We start from the raw sequence: 22,572 nt of genomic DNA on the forward strand, positions 1-22,572 counted from the left end.
TAATTCAAAATTCGAACTTGTATTGATTGCCTGTGAAAATGCAGCCCACTTTTCATCCCTGAACCTGTATCTAAAAATCCATATGTACAGCAGATGAGTATAATTTTAAAAAATAAAATTTAATTGACATATGACCAAAAGTTGTGGCTGGAGATCAAAACTTTTTTTTTCTTCCAAAGTGTGATCTAGTCTGAGGTTCTTATGATGGAATTTTATTTACGTTTGAAAGTTTTATTTTTCTATTATATTTTTAAATTTCCTAAAAAATGACACATACATAAATTTATGATACGGAAAGTAGAAAATGTTAAAAAAATTTGATTCTTCTAAATAAACAAATAAAATATTTATAGAAAAAACTTTTAAAAATTCTGTCAACAGTTGTACAAATTTTTTTTGGGTATGTTCTAAAAATTTAATTTTACTTTCAAGTAATTTGTTTATAAAAATTAGAAAATTGTCTGACGTCTGCTAATTTCAGTATCATTATAAATTTTCTTATTTCGAAAAACTAAAAGTTTTTGATGGTCAAAAATAAAATAGGGGAGAGTGGGGCAAAATGGGCTGAAATTTATATTACATATAAGCCCTCATTTCTTAAGGGGCCCATTTTGCCCCACTAGTTTTATTAAAACGTTTACATAATATTCAATGTTCCACATTTTTTTGTTCCTGAACAATAAGTAAGACCTCAATTGCCCAATTCTTGTTTTAAAAAATATAAAATTACCAACACGAAATAATTTTCGGTCAGATATTAAAGTAGCGGGAAATATTTTCAAAAGTTATTTTAAAAAAAAATATAATGATAATAATTACAAGTACTACCAATCATATTATATTAAGAAAGTAATTACTGTTACAGTAAATAATTATTGATTTTTAAATTTCTATCGACAAAACAATAAACATATTGGCGGTAGTTTTCAATTAACGTCCATTGTTAATTCTGCCGGTATAACCTAACAGCTGATTCGAAACTCGGAAATTTTATTCCCGAACGTGTCAAAACATCAGTGATTTTATAATTTTTGTCAATTATTGTTTCGGTTATTTTATCCGTAAAATTTTGTTTCAAATAAAATTTGAATTTCGCGCAGGTAAGCAAAATTTTCATACCAATTTCAAAATCTAATATTTTTTAAAAAACATCCAATTGCAATTAAATTATAATTGCGTCTTATTTTAATCTCAGTGTAAATATTAATGAACATATTTATATATATATCGGTATTTGATAAGTATGAAAAACAAAATATTCTACTTATGATCAATAAAAAAACGTTTTACGTTATTACTTTTTGAATTTTATTGGAAATTGAATATTAATTTTGCTAAATATTATTATTTTATATTACAGATTGCAGCGTACTACAGTATTATTATTCAAACAAGATAGAAAATATCTTAAAATGAAACAGTATCGATTTGTTACGATAACGGGTGTAGTCGATCAAAATAGCTGTTCTGTCAAAGGATTAACTGATGAAGAACGTTACCAAGAGCTATCGCATTTGGAATTTTCTTCCTTCGACGATCATTACCATCGTAATTATCAAATTTTTATGATTTTTATATTTTTCATTTGAATATTTTGATAATAAGATTTAATTGGTAACAAAGTTTTGGAGGATTTATTTTGATTTTGATTTTCTAGACAATATGATCGAGGTTATGAACCATCTAGGAAGCCTCGGGTATAAACTAGTTTCCCAAAATTCAAATAAAGATTATACACAAACTATTTGGTTGCAAAAAGAATTATAAAGTTCCAATAGACCTGAAGACTTGAACACTAAATGACAAAAATTATTTTATAAGATAATATTTATATCTTTTTTAAAATGACGGAAAGTATTTTTTTAAATTTTAAATTAATTTTTATAAAACGGGTGTATATAATGTTTCAAATAATTTTTTATATTATTTTTCATGATACCAGCATCGAAACTTGAAGTTTCAGTGTCTAGAGCCAGTCGAAAAAAGCGAATTTCAGTCTAATGGAGGAGAATATTAGCAGACACGTAAATTGTGAATGCCGGTCAGCGGGCAGAAACAAACGTTTCGACCCTTGGGAAAAAACAAATAATGTTTCTGCCCGCTGACTGAAGGCTTTCGCAATTTAAACTCTGATACTTGTCATTGTTTAATAGACAGAAAAAAAGGATTTGGCGTAAGAAATATTTTGCATTCTAAATTGAAGACTAGAATTTTCTTAGGACTAGAAAAAATTTATTGGCGCAAGAATTTTTTTATCGCCTTAAAAAAATTTTTTCTTGCTCCAAGAAAATTTTTGTTGTCAATTTATAATGCAAAAAATTTATTGAGACGAGTAAAAATTTTATTGGGACGAGTAAAAATTTTTTGCGCCAAGATAGTATTTATAGTTTCTGCTTAATTATAAATTGCAAATGACAATTTACACTTACGCTAACAGTCGGTCTTACCCTGATTAAAAAAAAATGATTTGAAATGATTTAAAATAATTTGAATCGACTAATATATAGATATACACTTAGCATGGATTAAATCATTTTTCTTAATAAGGGTAAATAACTTGTTTCTAATTGGCTGCTGACACTGAAACTTTAATGTCCAATGCAGGTAATCATGAAAAATCTAATGTGTAACTCAGAATGAAACACGATTTCAAACTGTGGGTGATGCCAGTCAACTTCACCCCGGTATGAAATCGTTTTGTTTCATCTCTTGTCACACAATATACCATTACATAAAAAATCGTATCTATGATTATACGAATTACAGAAAACTATTCTAATATATTTTGGCTATCCAAATATTATAAAAAATATTTATTTTTTTATAAAAAGAAAGGTTGGGTAATTTGGAAGTTCACTATAAAAAACGTTTTTGGGATATTGTTTTTTTTTCTATACAAAGTAGAAAAATGTCTATACATATAAAAAAATAATGCCGATTGAAGTTTACTTTTACAAAATTTTGAAATTGAGCAATCTACCAATCAAAATCATGGTTTATTTTAATTTTTGTGACAATAATTTATATAAATATTTAGTGAGATGAATCATGTAATAAATAAGCAATAGTAATAATACATCTGCAAGTATTTTAATTTAATAAAAAAATATAACTATTGTTTTTTAATATGTTATAAATAATTTGTTGTGTTATGTAGATTTACTTAAATACATAATAAATGTAGATTAAATATTAATTATAAACAATTTATTCAAATTATAAGTTGTATATTTATTTTATTTTTCCCTAATCAAAATCTTGAATTAAAGAACTGGCCTTTAAATTCCATTTTCTAATCAGCAGATTTTTTTAATTTTTCTGTAACAAGGCAAGTATACAAGATGCGCGTTTTTTATAAATAGACGTTACATTGAAAACGTCTAAAGTCCTTCAAAAAATACTATAGGCATACTAGTATTCGTTACTATTTAATATTTTAACTTTTATTGCGCCCATCGATTTATTGTTATGATTCATCCCATGGCTATACTCAGGTCGAACTTTCTGTTTACAAAAAGTTTTGTAGTCATCGGGCGTTGACGTTCTTCAGCCGCTGAAACGCAATAGTTCATATACGTTCAAATATTTTATAGAATTTATTGACGAAAATTTGGTTTTTAAAACTGACAGTAAAAAAAAAATAAATAAATTTTAAACTACGATGCCTATTAGATATCTTATTCTCCATGGGAGCCGTAGTCAAGATGAGTGCTCTGTCTATGGACATGATGATCATCTCGGTTCGCTTTTAAAAAATAAATTCGGAAGTTCTGTAGCATTCTTTGGTCAAAACGACCATCGTTTACGTCTGAAAGGTATAGTGTCACTATTATTATTTAAATTTTTATAAGTAAGTAAGTAAGTAAATTTTATTTATAAATTAATTATTTATTATACTTCAGCGCATGCATCAGTAGTTTTGAATTTTTTGGGCAATCTCAACTATAACGTTTTAAGCCAGTCTGGCTACTTAAAGGCGGACACCACCGAATACATAACTTGGACTCTAGCAAAAACTAATTAGTATAATTATTGTAATACAAATTACTCAATTAACTCATGTGTGGACCACAGTTTACAATAGTACAAAAAATGATTAATATACGTTACAGAAAAAGAATTTAATATATAATCCAATTTATGTCGATGTAAAGACAATTGAAGTACAAAAATAAAGTTATTAATTTTGAAAAAAAAATGTATCTTTTTTAAAATTCGAGCTGTAACTCTTATAGTTTTAAAATTAAATAGATTATTGAAATACACGAAAAAATTTCTAATCAGTATATTTTAAATTTTATCTATGACAAGGTAAGTATACAATATGCGTCCTACATAGGCAGGCGTCACATTGAAACATTTTGAATTCCCAAAAAAATAATCTACACCATTAATCTACACTAAATACTATACTATAGCGTTAGACTTTTTACTATTGTCAAAAAAATATTCTAGTTGTCGTCAGGCGTTGATGTTCTTCAGACGCTAGAAAAGTAATTGTAATATATACTGCGTTACTAATTCCAAAAGGTCTTATACTTTTATACGCCCTTTTGGCTTTAGAGAGTTTCTTAAAGCCAATAAGGCATATAGTGTTTTTTTTATTGCCAATAATCGTTTTGTAGACTTATTTTATAGCTAAAAATTGAAAAAAAATTTTTAACAGCCACAAGCCTTCAGCAATCCCGTTTTTTTTAGTGTCTCACTTGCACTACAGCGACATTCTATAATTTGAATAGTGTCGTGTAAGCTAAATGAAACTATACGCCTTTATGGGTTTTAAAAAATTTTTTCCAATTTTCAGCTTTAGAATAAGTCTACAATATGATTAGCAATGAAAAATAACTATACACCCTTTTGTTTTTAAATTTAGTGACTAAATCCAAAAGGGTGTATAAAAATTTAAGTCCTTTTGGAATTTCGACTGCCCAATTTCAAAACACAGTAAGTGAAAAATTTTTCAAAATCGATTTTTTAGTATTTTTAATTCCAGTGAAGTCTTGTGAACATGATTCGATGCATATTTCAAAAATTTTATTTTTGTCAGTTACTGTGTTTTGAAATTCGGAAGCCGATTAGTGACGCGATATATTTTTCAAAACCTATTCAATGGTTTTATGATGTTGTTTATTAAGTAAAATTTTAATTTCAAAAGTTTTAAACTACCAGTAAAAAAAAGCAACTCTTTAACCACGATGTCTGATAAAAATCAATATATTGTTCTCCATGGGGACCTTGGCATTGAGCAGAGCTATTTATATGGATATGATGAAAATCTCAGTGCGATTTTGCAGCAAAATTATACAAAAATTCCATTACCTTTTCCATACAAACATCGTTTAGTTCTCAAAGGTAATTTCTCTATTATTATTAAAATTTACACACGTAAATAAATAAATTATTTAAATTATTTTTAATTCAGAGAATCCAGAATTGGTTCTAAATTTTCTGGCCAGTCTCAATTATAGAATTGTAAGCCAGTCTAGCGCGGGAAATCCCGATCATGTAATGTGGACACTATCAAAAAACTAATTAGCGCAATTATTGTGAAAAAAAAAATTGATCGTTTCACTCGTGTGTGGACTATCAGAAATTACGCCCAAAAAATGATTTCTATAATTTACAAAAAAAAAAATTTAATATAAAATTCAATTTGTGTGTCGATGTAATAACAATCAAAGTACAAAAATAAAGTTTTTATTTTGTAAAACAAAAATGTCTTTTTTAATTTTCTAAATACTTGACAATAATTTTTAATCGCTAAAGTAAAATTTTCTGATTGTTGGAAGACGGGACGATTTGAAAATATAAAATTTTTTGAAATATTTTTAAATACTTTTCAATCACTTAATAATTATTTAATTTAATTTTGTATGGATATTCAAAACAATTATAAAATATTACCATTTTTAAAAATACTCAATTTTTTTAATTACTTTCAAATAGTTTTAAATCACTAAGAAATTTTTGAAGCGATTTGAAAAATTGTAATTTTTATTGAGAATTCAGAAAGATTACAAAACATTCCAATTTTTTCTAATCACTTTTCTTAATCAGAGATAGGGTAGAGGTACCATTTGTGGCCACTGCTCCATTTTTGGACATTTGATACGTTATTTTAATTAATGAAAAAGTATAAAATAGAATTTCCAGTTTAATAGCGGGTTAAAGTATCTTTGAATACATTTTAAAAATTAATTTTGTCATTGCGTTTTTTACAAATTATTTTATTTCAATTTTTCAAGTGTCCAAAATTGGCCCTAAAGTGGCCAAAAACGGTACCTCTACCCAATACGAAAAGAATTTTCTAATCAGCACATTTTTAATTTTATCTATGACAAGGCAAGTATACAACATGCGTCCTACATACGTAGACGTCACATTGAAAACATCTAAAGTCCAATGAAAAATAGTCTATACTCGCGTTAACAATTATTTCATATTTTCATTATTACTTAATCGATTTACTCTAGAATTCACTTCCATGGAAATGTTAGTGCTAAACTTTTTTACTATTGTCAAAACAATACTATAGTTATCGTCAGGTGCTGATGTTATTCAGTCGCTAAAACGTAATTATAAAATATATATTTTTCAAAAGCTATTCAATGGTTTTATGATTTTATTTTTGAACTAAAATTTTAATTTCAGAAGTTTCAGAAAAAATTTTTAACTACGATGTCTGCTAAAAGTCATTATATTGTTCTCCATGGGGGCCTTAGCTTTAATGACAGCTATTTATATGGATATGATGACAATCTCAGTGCGATTTTACAGCAAAATTATCGAAAAACATCATCAATTTTTCAAAACAAACATTGTTTGGGTCTAAAGGGTGATTTCTCTATTGCTATTAAAATTTTCACAAGTAAATAAATAAAATATTTAAATTATTTTTATTAATTTAGAGCATCCGGCATTGGTGTTAAATTTTCTGGCCTCTCTCAATTATAAAATTGTAAGCCAGTCTAGCCCGGGAGAACGAGCCGATCAAGTAATTTGGACACTAGCAAGAAACTAATTAACACTATTGTTGTAGAAAATAATTACTTTACTCACTGACGTATGATGGCTTTACAATTTACGCACACAAAAGAATTTGATAACTTACGATACTGAAGTTGGCTGACGTCTAATAATTTTTGAATTTTTTAAAAATGATAAATTGTAAAAAAAAAAATTGTGAAAAATTCAACCTATAGCTTTTTCAATTTTCTACATGTGCATTTTTTTAGTTTTTATTTTTTTTTTTTTTCAATTGATGTTAAAAAAAAATCAAAAAATTTTTAATTGTCTACTAACTTTAGGATCGTGATAATTTATGATCTTGAAGTTTAGACAATTAAAAATTTTCGGATTAAAAAAAAAAAAAATATGCACATGTAGAAAAATAAAAAAACTACTGGTGCAATTTTTTAAAATATTTTTTTTTTTATAATTTATCTTTTTAAAAAAAGTTAAAAAATTATTAGGCGTCAGCTAGCTTCAGTAACATGATAATTTGTGAAAAAAAAATTATCATATATATTTTTATACTTATGTTAACATAAAAATAATTTATGTAAAAGATAAAGTTTATATTTCATAAAAAAATAATTATTTACATTACTACGATTGTGAACAAATAAATAAAATAATAAAATTTAAAAAAATGCGCGTACTGAATTCTCATTTATTTAAATACGTATTTTCAAATTTTTGTTCTATTCACATTTTATATATTTATTTTAAAATAAAAAAACTTCCAATTGTCATTTACATTGACACTCAGGGCGTGTTCAAAAATACACTCTGCAGATGAAAAATTACCTACTCAGGTGTGATTAGTACCTTTGTAATGTTAAATCGCACCTCTGGTTCGACTAGAGTGTGTTTCTGAACACCCCCTCAATTATTCAGAAGTTAACAGGCAATCGAAATTTTAAATTACAAACAAACGAATTAAGCAATTAAAAATATAAAAATAAAAAAATGCACATACTGACTTTCAAAATCTATAAATGCGTGTTTTTTAAATTTTATTCGATTCACATTTAATTCACTTATTTCAAAATTTTTTAAATTGACAATCGTCAGCTGCATTCACTCATGAAAATTTTCTTTTTCTTACCAAATGAATTAAAAAAAAAAAAAAAAACTTAAAAAATGCACATGTAGAAAATTTAAAAATCTATAATTGCAATTATTTAACATATTTTTTTTTTATAATTTATAATTTTAAAAAAATCCAAAAACTGTCAGACCCCGACTAACTTCAATATCACCAATGATACTGAAATTAGCAGACAATTACCAATTTTTGACTTTTTTTTTTTTTACAATTTGATTGAAAAAAAAATAAATAAAAACATGCACATGTAGAAAATTTAAAAAACTATAGGTACAATTTTTCAAATACTTTTTTTTATGATAATAAAGTTAGCAGACATTTAAAAATTTTTTTATTTTTTTTGACAAAAAAAAATATTTTGAAAAATTGCACTTATAGTTTATGAAATTTCCGACATGTGGATTTTTTTAAAAATGTTTTTTTTTTTTATTATTTATCTGTTAAAAAAAAATTTTTTTAATTTCAAATGTCTGCTAACTTTACTGTCATATTTAAAAAAATTCAAAAATTATCAGACGGCGGCGAACTTCAGTGTCATGTATCATAAGCCATTAAATTATTTGAATTACCCGGTCATGCCTCATACAATACCACAAATCTTTATTAAAAAATATCGTCAATAACCGTCTGATTTCGTTGAAATTCGACGTTAGTCGTTAATATTCGTCGAGTTACGTAAAATCTCGACAGTAATCGGTTTTATCCTAAAAGGATACAGCGGCGAGTTCGTAAATCGGAAGAGCTCTCATCCATCTCTGTTTTGTGTCCATGATAAACCATTTGCGCCACCTTTCGGGTTATTACATTTACCGTACACGTAATGGTTAAACCCTCGCGGACTCGCGGTTGGTTGCGTTAGTCAGTTTGTTTCGTGTATGCTCACGAGAGTTGTTGGCACTTGTTTAATGTCGCCGGGCCTATCGCCACTACAAAGTTCATCATAATTGTCCATTATCCCCACCGTAAATATCCTAAACAATTTATTTATTACTAAATAATATTAAAATAAAGTGGTTTTAATAATAATACTTTACAACAGCATTATTTAAATAATAAAACCAATCGTTATTCCATGGCCATCTCTTCCACATACAAGTGACAATCGCAAGAAATGTAACCGTGTCGTGACGTCACACAGCTAATCAAGTGCACACACGTACACTAATACATTTTAAATCCAGTGAGAGACAGTGTGCGCGCGCGCGCATACGCATGTATATTTTATGTACATATATGTATATATATATTTCATTTTTAAAATACTAAATAATTTATAAAATAATAAATTGGCTGTGAAATAGGCTGTTGTACACGTGTAATTATTAAAGTACTGTTTTATTTCACGGACATTCAAACGATATTGACGTTTTTTTTTTTTTTTTCATTTTTTTTTTTTTTTTTACTTATTACTCTTTTTTTATTTTACGTCTTAAATATATCGGAGTAATAATAAAAGTAAACAATAGAATGTTTATTATTGCTGACGTTTAAATAATAAATTTAAAAAGAAAAATAAATAAATTTGTTTTTTTTACTGATGCAAAAAAAAATTGAATTAAATTCATGGTCGTAATGAGTTATTTTTTTTTTTTAGCGGACATATTGTGTAAACGAAAAAATAATAAGTGTTAACTTGATACTTGTGTTAAGGGTAACTACTCTTACTACGTCTTTTATTGCTACCGTTTCTGTTGCTGGTTGCTGCTGCTGATGCTGATATTAAAGAGTGAGTGAACATCTCGTGGCGCCCCGCGGTGTTTTTCGACGAGAAACTGTCCATAACCTACGCGAACCGGCAAAAAGGAGAGACTTCTGTTTCGTTGATCGCGAAATGCCATTGCAATTTTTAATCATACAGTGACTAATTGTTTATCTGATGACAATAACTACACTCACTTTATGCGCTTTCCTCTACAAATAACAGAGGTATAATAACATGTGTTTGTTATATTACTATTTTTTTAAATGTATTTACTTTATTTGCGCGTACATTTGTTTGTTTTCTCGGGGTATATATAAATGAAGGATTAATGGAGATGTAAATGGGCGCAGTGAAATTATTTTTTCTTTTGTGCGATCGGTTTTACTTCGGTCGATGGGACAATTGATTTTTAATTTTAAATAACGTCAGTTTAAATTTTTGTATTTTCCCGCTACAAAAATTTATCCGAAAGTTAACAAACGATTTTGATTTTTTTTACGGCAGATCTGTTATGAATAAAAAAAAAATGCACGTGTAGAAAATTTAAAGAACTGTAGGTGCAATTTTTTCAAATATTTTTGTTTCTATAATTTATCGCGTAAAAAAAAATTCGAAAATTAGGCGGCTAATAAAATTTTATGAGTGTAGCAATCAGACAAATTTAAAATTATTAATAAATGGAGTAAAAAATTAACAAAATAAAATTTTGAAAAAATGCGCATTTAAAAAATTTTGAAATTAATAAGTGCATTTTTTTGATTATTTACTCCGTTTATTTGGAATTTTAAATTTTTTGATGTCTGCTGCATTCACACAAAATTTTATTCTAAAATAGAAAAAAATTTTTGTCTGCATGAGTAAAAGTCTGAGGCTAATTACTCAACTAATGACAAAATTAAAAAAAAAATATCATTAGTCTAGATAAATTGATAAAAAATCAAATTTTAGTTTCAGTCATTGAAACTATTGACGTATAAGTGATAAAATCTATTGTATATATGTATGCATGTGAATATATACAAAGTGAAGTGTATAAGCTTAAACTGTAGTATTATATATTATACATATTGATTATTTAATTGTAAATATTTAATGCGGTCATTAAAAGTTGCATGGCCATGTAAATTATCGTATAGTTTGATATCAATAAAAAAAAAAATTAAGTAAATTAGAGGACAGGGGACATTTATTATTTGATAACCGACACTTATATTTCTGCTGGTAAAATAAATTTTTTTTTGTATCAGTGAAATTAAAAATTTAGTTATTTCATTTTTGCACAATTGGATTATCAGAGATTAGATAAAATTACGTATATATTTATTTCATTAATTTAATCATAACTTTGATTAGATATTAAATGATATTTAATTAAATCTTTTATTTTTGCATAATTTTTTTTTCTTCATTATTAATATTTATAAAAAAATTTATTTCAGATAATCCTGGGAGACGGATTACTTATGAAGAATTAAAGTTAATAAATAATTTATTGAAAGTGTAAAAAAAAAGTAAATAAAATAATTCAAGATATTTTATACAAATGGATCAACGAGATACAATTCCAAACGGATGGAAATATAAACCAAGTTGTCATTGGCACCCTGACGTTGGTCTTAATAAATAAATCACAATTAATATATTTGTGAATAAATAATAATTGTAGTAAACAAATTTAAAAAGAGAAAGGACATTAATTTAAAAAGATAAAGATAAGAGACAGAGAGAGAATACGGATTTCTGTGGTTGCTAGTCGTTGAAAGTGACAGGTCTTTTTAATAATTTGTACCTGTCCATCGACGTCAATGCCACCGCCACTGCTGTCTTTGTTCCCGCATATTTGAAGATTTATAGATTTACTTTGCGAATTTAGTCAATAAAGTAGTAAATTTTTATTATTTTTTTTTTTTACTCACTGGTAATCAGTACTACCAGATATTTTTTAGTTTTAAACTTGAAGAGGCAGCAGTGCTGGTTTACTTTGATGTAAAATCCACACGCAGTCTTCATATTTTTTTTTTTTTTATTTTTGTAAACAAAGTAGTCTTCCGCTGTGTGGACTAACTTCCAGTGAATTAAAGTGATTGTTAATGATCTCTTACTTCCTCCGTACTTGTGATAGTGGTAATAATTTATATGGATTATTACAGTAAAGACATTTATTGGATAACTGTGAAAATTCGTGCTAGTGTTTAAACAAAGTGACTCGTGAGTGTTTAAAAATTTTATCGGAGTTTAAAAAAAAATTGAGTGAAATTTAAATTTTAAAAAAGTATAATTGTCAAAGTTGTTGAATTATTGAACGATAATTGTTTTTAAAACTTCTTCAAAACGGAGGGAAATTCAAGAAAAGGATCTCATGTAGCGCTCGTTCCTACTCATGAAAGGAAGAGACATACATCTGTTTTTACTACTGAAAATGCGGGGTAAATATTATTTATTTTTTTATTACTAATTATTGTTACTTAATTCTTACTTATGGTAATGTACGAAATTTAAAAACTTGCGGAAGTGGGTTCGGAATAATTTAGACCCTCAATAATTTTTAAATATTAAGGCTTCAGTAGCAGGCGGAGTGATACCCGGGTAAAAAAAATTACGATTTTGTTGTAATTCAAAATTGAAAATAAAGAAAGTCAAGTTTAAGTTCTTTTCTTAATAAATGAAAATATTTTAAGATATGAAAACACATTTGGTTGACTTACTTTTGACTAAGTTGTCTTACTTAGAAACGATTTATGCCAATTAAGTCAAATTAAAGCCACGTTGTCTTGAAGTTTACTTAGTTGACTTAAATTTAAGTCGAATGGAAGTCAACGTGACTTTAATTTGACTTAAATTTTTAAGTCGAATTCAAGTCGATCTGACGTGAAGTTGAATAAAATTTTAAGTCACGTGGCTTGAAGTTGACTTGACTTTTTAAGTCAACGTGACTTGAACCCGTCAGCAATCCCGTTATGAGCATTTTGCTCAGAACACTGTTCAATTTATAGGATGTCGCTGTCGTGCGAGCGAGACACTAAAAATCACGGGAGTGCTGACGGGTTAATTTGACTTAAATTTTTTAGCCAAATCCAAGTCAAACTTGACTTGGTTGACTTAAAATTTAAAGTCAATATGACTTTAATTTAATTTAATTGACTCAAATTTTTGAGTCAAATCCAAGTCGATTTGACTTGAACTTTAAAAAAATTTTTAAGTCACTTGACTTGAATTTTTAAGTCAACGTGAATTTAATTCGACTTAGTAGACTTAAATTTTTAATTCGAATCTAAGTTAAACTTGACTTGAAGTTGACTTAAATTTTTAAGTCAACGTGACTTTAATTTGAATTAAAAAGTCATATTGAAGTTGAAAAAAGTAAGTGTAGCGAAAATCAAGTTAAGTAAGGGAGTAAAAAAATTATGTCAGTCACAATAATGTTACTTAAGTCAAAAGCGAGCCAATCAAGTTATTTTTTTGACCCGAGTAGTAACTGTCTACGGTGTTCCCTCTATAAAATTAAAAACTCGGGGCTAAAATTCTTAGAAGTATATTTTGTAGAGAGAGAAACTCAGTCATCTAAAAACCGGCTGATTTTCTTATTCCTAAACCATTATGATTACACCATCGCCAGGTAAATGCGGTACGGGGTGTAGTAAATTGGTCTCAGCTGCAAGGTCTAGGTGGCAAAGGTAGGACCGGAATAACAGGAATGAGTTTGATAAAATACTGATGGCTATACCTGGGGGAAACAGTTTTATAATAAGCAATTTAACTATTAAAATAAAATATTTATCAGTATGATTATCGGAATTTTTTTTATTGATTTTTATATCGAAATATCATAATTATGTTTATGGACAATTATAATTAATTTTAGATTAAAAAAAACCATAAAAATTTTTTATTAGCATTATTAGTTAATATACAATCGTGATATCACATTAAAATTGTCGCACATTAATGATTCAGTTTAATTAGTAATTAAAATCAATAAGCAATTAATAAGATAAGTATATAGTGAATAAAATTTTTCATTGTTTAAGGAAGTAAAAAAATTTAATTGCTATAATATTCAAGTTTCCTAATTAAGTAAAATTATATTTTTTATGTTACCTAATTATAATTATATTGAGTTAATTAAATTAAATTACGGAATCCATTATTTAATAATTTAGTGAATTTACAATATCGCTATTATGTAAATTTTTATTAAATTTAAAAAGTTTGTTCAATAATATTTTTATTAATAAAACTTTATTTTTAAAAATTATCACAACCCGATGAAAATAAAAATTACATGAATTTATATATAGAGCGCAAGTTATCTTTATCATTTAATTTTAAATTCAACAAGAAAAAAAGAAAATGTAAATATTATCATCATTAGATTAGTTTATTTTCTGACAATCTTATTTATTTTAAATTACGCGAATTAACAATAACGAGCTTTAGGTAAAGAACATAATAATTATAAAACAAAAAAAAAAAAAAAAAAAAATTTTACCAGCTGATTTCTACCCATGTAAATCTCAATGCCCTAGAGATCACAAGGTGTGCTGGAGGTAAAGAGAACCTTGGCCTGGATCTGGATTTTTCAATTTATACGTTACAGTGTCATTGCTAATCACTAGTTTATTTTATAAAATATTTTCTACACAGGAAAAAAAGGATTTCTTGGTGCAAGAAAATTTTTTCTCGCCCCAAGGAAATTTTTGTTTTCAATTCATAATGAAAAAAATATGAACTAGAAGTTAACAGACAATTGAAAATTTTTGGATTTTTTTTTCACCAAATGAATTACAAAAATAAAAATATGCACATGTAGAAAATTTTAAAAACCGTAGGTGCAATTTTTTCAAATATTTTTTTTTTATGATTTACTATTTAAAAAAAAATTCAAAAATTATTAGACGTCGGCTAACTTCAGGATCATAAGAAAATTATGGTACTGGAGTTAGCTGACGTCTAGATTTTTTGGATTGTTTTCAAAACGATAAATTATAAAAAAACATATTTGAAAAAATTGCACCTATGACTTTTTAAATTTTCTACATGTGCATATTTTTAGTTTATTTTTTTGTCATTGATTTGTTGAAAAAAAAATCCGAAAATTGTCAATTGTCTGTTAATTTCGATACTGAAATTAGCTGACATCTAATAATTTTTTGATTTTTTTCAAAACGCCAAATTATAAAAAAAAAATATTTGAAAAAATTGCACCTATGGTTTTTTAAATTTTCTACACGTGCATTTTTTTTTTTTTTTAATTTATTTCTCGAAAAAGAAATCCGAAAATTTTTAGTTGTCTTCTACTTCCACGATCACAAAAAATTTTTTTGTGTACAAATTGTTATCCTCAAGAAATCTTTTTTTTTCTGAAAATTGTTTTACAAAATATGAAATTTGTATTAAAAAGGTACAAATAATATTTACATACTTATTAAAAATATTAAACTGCATCCAATAACATTTGCCAGAAAAATATTTTTGAACAATGACAAGTTAAACTTGTTGCGAAAAAAAAATATATATATACATATATAAAAATTTTGATAGTCGTCATTTTTCGTTTAAGCTCATTATGTATATTCCTGGCTGATGATTTGTTTGTTTTCATCTTTATGAATCTGCATATATGTTTTTTCCTTTATTTTTGAGTTTTGTTTTGCTCAAAAAGTGCATACACAAATATACTAAAGCAGTAATAAAATAAAATACAGATATGACGATAAACATATAGTGAAAGAAAGTTGAATAAGTAATGGCCAATGACTGACGGATGACCGACCGACCAACAATCAAATCGGTAAAGATATGTGTACGTATATTTTTGTGCCTGCATGCATATATCTATATAGATATATACATAAATATATAGATGTACACATAATACTCGAGATATTCGTCAGTAAAAGGCGACGTTGCCGTTTTATGCATTTGGTATCCTCGTAGTTTGCGAATGATGTGTAGTATAACGTAGCATGGGCAGAGTGATGTGACGACGAGTTGAGTTGTTGCGATCGAACGAGTTGCGAGTTGTGAGTTAAGTGTGAAAGAGAGAATCCACAAGAACAAACTCTTAACTTCCATTCGTCGATCTCTGCCGGCGGAAAAATAGCATAGCCATAGTATATATTATACATATATATGTATATATATAGCATATAGTAACTCACTCTTTGCCTTGGCTTTCTTTCCATTCGGTTCTGTTCGCTTTACCGCGAGTGTTTGACCGCGTTCCATCCCCAATACATCTACACATTTACACAGACACATTCTTTCAATGAAAAACTCAATGTTCACGGAGGAAAAATTTTATTGTCAATTTTATTTATTGTAAGAAAATTTTTTTTACTCCAAAAAACGTTTATTTTTTTAATTATTTACTAGAGGTGCAAAAAGTGATAGAGTCGAATCCAATCTAATATTACTATTCAAATTTAAAAATTTGAATTTTCGAATTGTGGCAAATTCAAATTTAGATTTACTCCTATTTTTTATAAACAGAAAAAAAAAATTTTCTTGTCTATAGATACAGGCAGAGAATTTTTGAGTTAAAATTACCCATAAAATTTGGTACTGTAGACATCTCGGCTGCCCAATGTCAAAACACAGTAAGAGACAAATTTTTCAAAATTAAGCTTTTAGTATTTTTAGTTCCAGTCTAAGGAAAATGATTCAATTCCTATTTCAAAAATTTTATTTTTGTCCGTTACTGTGTTTTGAAATCAGTATATTTTACAATGTGCATGGAAAAAATTTATATATTTACATGTCCTCAGTATCAAACTTTTTGGGTAATTTTTACTAAAAATTTCCCTGCATATAATTTTTTTTTCGCTCCAACACAGTAAAAAACGAATCGTCAAAGTGTAAAATAAAGCGTATGTTAAAATTCTGTGTATTGAATTTTTAACACTTTTGTGTGTCAATTTAACACACAGTATTTATCTTGTTTGAACTGTCGCAATCAATTGATTTTTTAACACGCAAAAATGTTATTTTATTCGAAAGTAACACTTTTTATATGTGACTGTCAAATCAACACACAAAATATGTTAAAAATAATCTCGACCATCACAAAAGAATTCTTGGAAAATTTTTACTTTTAACATATGCGTAAGTAACTTTTTTTAACACTCACAACATGTTAAAATAACATATAAATAAGTGTAAAACGTTCGTTTTACACACGATATGTGGTGATTTTGACGGATCTTTTTTACTGTGAATAAAATTTCTGTGTTCAATTCAAAATTCAAAAATTTTCTTGGCGCGAGTAAAAATTTCTTGACTCAAATCTTTTATTTTCTGAATATTTTTTGTCATTGAAAAATTTGTTCCAAAAATTGAACTATTTGTAAAAAAAATGTTACTGCAACAAGTAAATATTTTTATTGTAATCCTAATAAATATATATATATTTATAAATAATTCCAAGTTAGTCAACTGAGTAAATAGTTTCAAAGTAATGCGATAAACTGTAACTATAAGAAACTATCGAAAGCTCTTCGAAGTTTATATATATATAAAAATATATAAAGAAAAGTTAGTAAGGTTACAAAGTTAGAATTTTTTTTAAAATTAATTTATATCAATAGTTAAAATCATCAAGTACATTATAGCATTAATTGTAAAAATTATATACAAGTATAGTAATGTAATAACTTGCTACGTAACCTTATTACACATGCTCATTATTATACGCACCTGTATCTCAATGGTAAAAGACGTAACTATGATAACATTACATCGGTTTATAGACAACCTGTTACATACAATTTGTTACTTCCATATTGAATAGATTTTTTTTTTCTTTTTCCTGTGATGAAAATTTTACTTGATAAATAATTTCGTTATTTAAAAAATTAAAAACTCGGTTTAATATTTCTATTAAATGCGCAGTTGAAAAATATTTGTGCTGTGGATTTAGAATAAAAATAATAAATAATATAAATATATGTTGGTTGATAATTTTAATGAATTAGTAAATATGTTAAAGAATTTAAAATTAAAATGTTAATAATGAAAAAAATTCGTCGGTATGTGAAAGAAAATATTCATACTGACGTTATATTATGAAATAATTGTTGATTTATCATTTTATATATTAAAGAATAAGTAAATAAGAAAAACTGGGTTAAATAAAAATAATTATAATATTTTTTTAAATTTTATCTTTTTTATTATCGCTTATCAATTTTGATTTTAATTATTTTACGTTTATTTTAATTTATTCGTACTTTTGATTATTTTAAATTTATAAACAAAAAAATATTTTATTTTTTAAATTGACCTGATCGTAAATAAAAATTGTTTGCCTTCACAATTATTTTTGAAAATAAGGTAAAAGCCCCTATTCCCGCTCAGTACCATTAGTCGCTCACTTTAACTGTTTCAGGCGTTTTTTTATAATTTTTATAAAAAAAAATTACAACTAAAAATATTATTATTGATAAATAATTATTTGTGAATCTAAATATATTAAAATATGATGTATCAAATTATTTTATAAAAGATTATAAATTTAAATTAAATGACTGTTTTCAAAATCGCGCAGAGCCGGGCATTTTTTACTTTAACGTTCATTCGTTAGATTAAATTTAGGTAACGTCAAACTTTTTAAGAATTGTTATAACTATATCTTATTAAATACATTTTTTAAATTCATGAAATTTTATATTATGAAAGAATAAAGTAGTATAATTTATAAATTATTTGTCCAAATCAATAAACTTATCATAGTTTAATTGATATTGTCTTTGAGCGACTATAGGGCCATGTGTTGATCGAGTAATGGTACATCACAACTTTTAGTGAGCGACTATGGGTACACTCAAGGATCTTATTTAAAAAATTAATAATAATTAATTATCAAAATTATTCTTCAAACTTAAATTTTATTCTAATACTCGAAACTTCAAAAAATAACTATAAAAAAAAAAATGGTTTTTCATTTTATTTATTAATTTATATTGAGTGATTTAATCCCACTCCAATTAAAAGTGAGCGGGTATAGGGGCTTTTACCTTACTTTCACATTTTCAAAACAATTCAAAAAATATCAAACCAATTTTTGTAAATATAATTTTTTAAATAATTTATCTACAAAAAATAAATTTCTTCATTTCAAATTTAAATTATGAAATAAAATATTAAAAAACTCGTTATTAAATTAATAATTTGTTAACTTCTATTGGAAAACAGACGACGAAATCTTAAAAAAAAATCTTGAATGTTGCGTTAGAAAAAAAAATGAAAATGATTACAAAATAAAATTTGTCTTTAAACCGCCGTATCAGTTACCAATATCTCAGTCCATTTGAAATATGCTAAGACAGTAACCTCGTTATGACGCAATTGGTAATCACGTATATTGGAATTAAAAAAAAATAAGGTAACTACCGCATACTCATTAAAGAGTAAAAAAAAAAATGAAATAAAAACGTCAATTGCTATACACGTCCAAAAAAAGTGTTCAAGTAAGAGTTCCAGTAGCAGATGTTCCGCTTGGTCAATTGTGAATCATGATTGTGGTATACAGATGACTGAAGGACCACAACGTCAACTATTGTATTCTGTTATATTATATGGAAGTTTTTAAAAAAAGTAATGGGGAAAAAAACAATAAATGAATAAATAAAAAGAGTGAAAGAGAAGGAGAGACTGATGGAGTGTCAGATGAAAAGTAAAGGCTGAGCATAAGCAGGCGTGGTACCTTTGTCGACCTTGACCTCCGTCCTCGGCTGACGCTTGTTCTTCGCAGACTGGTCGATAATGTGCTGCTTTACTCTCTTCATGCCTTGCACCCCTGATAAGCCACCCCCGATCCAACCCCCGTTGATCAGTGCGCCGCCGTCGCGACCCCCTTACCCTTTCCCTAAAATCCGCTGGCTGACGCGTGTGTTGTATCGATTTCGCAGCGAGTTACTCTCGTCATCCATCTAGCATCCAATCTCTTGCCTACCGCACCACCACCAGCCAACCTCACCTTTGCTCGTATCAGCTACTACTCTTTCATTTTTTTAATTTGCGTTTTAAATAAAAATATATTTTTTTACCTTATCACTGAGTAAACAAAAATTTTTAAAATTATACGCATTTGGGAAAATTGAATTGACTTTTTATAAATTTTTTTTTTACTGGGATGTAATTCACTACAGCTGACAGTCAATTAGTATCACTTGATTAAATATATATAATATCAATTGGTATTAATTAATATTGGTATACTGTTGGTATATTATTGGATAATAAAGTAAACACGAAAAATATATAATATACATATGATAAAAACGGGAAACGTAATTGTAATAAAATCGATATCTTATTTAATGACGTTAGTTTGTACTAGTATTTGATACTTAAATTACATTTTATTGTTTAAGCTATCTGAATTAAGTGTTATGAGATATTGTAACAGGTGAATTTCATTTTTACCATACCCAACATTATTCTATATGTCTATTATTTAGTTTTTTAAATAATAATGTTATCATAACAGTAGTTACCGTGTTTATTTTTTTATTATTTAATGATAGGAATTATGGGTTTCTAAGTCCGTATTGTCTTGTGTATAATTTTCTTATCAAATAATACCAAAACACATTTTTTTTTCTCTAAAAATAAATGCCAGGTACATATATGTACATATTTGTATTTATAAAATATTCATTTTCATTTTTTTATTTTTTAACACAAAAGTTTACGGTAAATTAAGTTTATTTTTTTTTTAAACTAAATATGTTATCGATTATTTTAAAATTGGAGCAGAAATACGAGAAGTTTTTCCAAACTCAGCGGGAATCCCAACTTATAGAGGAAAATTTTTATTTTTATTTTTTACTAAAATTAGATATGGAAGTTTGTATTCAATAGATTCTTAAAATATATTTTTAATTACAAGTTTTAAAACTTTTTTAAAATTCATGATTTTTTTATATTTTTAGCGAAAATTTTTTAATCCATTTTAGTTTTTTTTTAAATAATTAATTTGTCGACTAGATACAGAATTTGAACATTAAAATTTTTTATTGTTTTTGGATTTCTTTTAAAAACAATAAATTTAAAAAAAATAAAATTTGAAAAAATTGCACCTGTAGTTTTTTTAATTTTCAACATGTGCATATTTTTACTTTTTTTTTTTTTTTTAAATTAAATGGTAGAAAAAAAAATCCGAAAATTGTTAATTGTCTGCTTTCAGAATTATAATTAGCCGACGTCTAATAATCTTTTAATAACAGATCAATTATAAAAAAAATAATATTTTAAAAATTGCACCTATAGTTTTTTTACTTCCTTACATGTGCATGTTTTTACTTTTTTTTTTTTTTAATTAAACGATAGAAAAAAATCCGAAAATTGTAAATGTCTGCTCACTTCATTATCACAAATTTTTTTAATTTTTAATTGAAAAAAAAAAAAAAATTTCATGACAATTATTAACGATTAACTCAACTTAATAACTAATACAGGCACATTCGAATCATTACTTTTTTTTAATACACTTAATTATAAAATAAAAAAAAAATTCTCCCAAATTTCGGAAAGTACCGAAAAAAAATTTTGATAATTAAGTTCAATATGTGGATAAAATTTAAATTTACCGTAGCCGTTGTTATACAAGCGATAAATAAAATAAATAACAGTATAAAAAAAAAAAAAAAAAAAAAAAAAAACAAGTGTAACTAAAAAAGGACCAACAGCCGCGATATTTATCCCGGCTGAGAAAATATACCGACGACCATACCCACGTAACTTCATTTTTTCCACGTCGATACTTTGGTTGTTCCTAATGGTTTGTTAGGGCAATGGAGGGTCAGAGGGTGTGGAGTCTGGGGGCATAAAAAAACGTCTTATGTATAACTAAGCAGCATAGTCATATTTTCACATCTATCGTCTTCCATATACTTTAATTTTCGGTATAACAATATAAATATATACAAGTGTTGGCGATGGGTTGGTAAAGTTTTCGTTTGCTCTACCATATACTCAACCAACAGCCCAAGTTCCGAACAAATTTGTTGGCATGGGCGGTGGTGGATCGTTGCTACGTTGCTGCGTCACGAACGCGATTCACGCGACGGATGCCCGGCGAAGCGGGAACACAAAACTACACTTTGGTGGGGAGAATTGGAAGGACGCGTCGTGTTCGACGTATATACTTTATTCGTTCTCATGGTTTTTTTCGTTTTATTTAAAAACCGAACTTGAATTTCGTATTTCTCTCCACAATTTCGTTCTCTCCTCATCTAATGTTACATCCCGCGGCCCTACTTTTTAAGTTTTACTCAAATTGTTAAATTCGCGTGTGTGCTCTAGTCGACTAGTTTTGCGCACATACAGATGCGCGGATTTATATATATATCTATATATATGTATGTTACATATGACTGTACATGCATCAGTCAGTTCCCGTTCTATTTTTTTATCCACAACTCTCTCGACTTTGCCCTTTCAAAAGTTATTTCATGGCATGCGAGCACACTAGCCGATATGGAGATACGTATACACGATTTTAGGGCAGGTCGGCTCTACTTTGAGTCTCTCCTCGTATCTTTGGGTCAACCATTGCCTGCATTAAATTCCAACCATTTTTTTTATTCTATTCCTTAATTTATGTTACGTAATAAAACGTTTATGTAAACATATATATACACATACATTTTTTTTTTTTAATTAAAGTAAATTTTTAGGTGACTACATTTGGGTCGTATCATATTTCATATTTTGTCCTTGAAAATAAGACGATTTTTTATTTAAAATTACTTGTTTT

General features: G+C 26.8%; 1 protein-coding gene and 5 long non-coding RNA genes across 17 annotated transcripts in view; 4 read left to right on the forward strand and 2 right to left on the reverse strand.

The window, feature by feature from the left end:
• The first annotated feature begins 940 nt into the window (after positions 1-940).
• Positions 941-3,095, forward strand: LOC130668344 (uncharacterized). Its single transcript, XR_008989992.1, has 3 exons — positions 941-1,100; positions 1,361-1,548; positions 1,658-3,095. It is a non-coding gene; the product is annotated as an uncharacterized LOC130668344 (long non-coding RNA).
• Positions 3,085-6,337, reverse strand: LOC130668345 (uncharacterized). Its single transcript, XR_008989993.1, has 3 exons — positions 5,905-6,337; positions 3,629-3,808; positions 3,085-3,553 (listed from the first exon to the last, which is right to left on the reverse strand). It is a non-coding gene; the product is annotated as an uncharacterized LOC130668345 (long non-coding RNA).
• On the forward strand, positions 3,400-5,730 carry LOC130668343 (uncharacterized). 6 transcript variants are annotated; one of them, XR_008989991.1, is made up of 4 exons: positions 3,400-3,815; positions 3,903-4,530; positions 5,170-5,352; positions 5,423-5,730. It is a non-coding gene; the product is annotated as an uncharacterized LOC130668343 (long non-coding RNA). The 6 variants fall into 6 exon arrangements; XR_008989990.1 differs by having other exon boundaries at positions 3,401-3,815; positions 3,903-4,499; XR_008989989.1 differs by having other exon boundaries at positions 3,401-3,815; positions 3,903-4,493; positions 5,136-5,352.
• A 75-nt stretch (positions 6,338-6,412) lies between the features above and the next one.
• LOC130668342 (uncharacterized) lies at positions 6,413-7,120 on the forward strand. The gene is made up of 3 exons (XR_008989985.1): positions 6,413-6,572; positions 6,652-6,835; positions 6,909-7,120. It is a non-coding gene; the product is annotated as an uncharacterized LOC130668342 (long non-coding RNA).
• A 1,794-nt stretch (positions 7,121-8,914) lies between these two features.
• The window catches only part of LOC130668994 (nuclear receptor coactivator 2), a 56,776-nt gene continuing 43,118 nt past the window's right edge, over positions 8,915-22,572 (forward strand). For 4 of the 7 annotated variants that reach the window (XM_057471619.1, XM_057471622.1, XM_057471623.1 and 1 more), the window contains exon 1: positions 16,078-16,133. In XM_057471619.1, the coding sequence (XP_057327602.1) occupies positions 16,081-16,133 (53 nt within the window). In that variant the 5' untranslated portion in view covers positions 16,078-16,080. Of the gene's footprint in view, positions 9,073-9,704; positions 10,037-11,251; positions 12,239-16,077; positions 16,134-22,572 lie in introns of those variants that run through there. The other 3 variants (XM_057471620.1, XM_057471624.1, XM_057471621.1) reach the window with 2 other exon arrangements.
• Positions 15,241-19,553, reverse strand: LOC130668995 (uncharacterized). The gene is made up of 3 exons (XR_008990092.1): positions 19,516-19,553; positions 17,508-17,619; positions 15,241-16,051 (listed from the first exon to the last, which is right to left on the reverse strand). It is a non-coding gene; the product is annotated as an uncharacterized LOC130668995 (long non-coding RNA).

Source organism: Microplitis mediator, chromosome 5 (assembly GCF_029852145.1).
Source record: "Microplitis mediator isolate UGA2020A chromosome 5, iyMicMedi2.1, whole genome shotgun sequence".
Taxonomy (NCBI): Eukaryota; Metazoa; Arthropoda; class Insecta; order Hymenoptera; family Braconidae; genus Microplitis; species Microplitis mediator.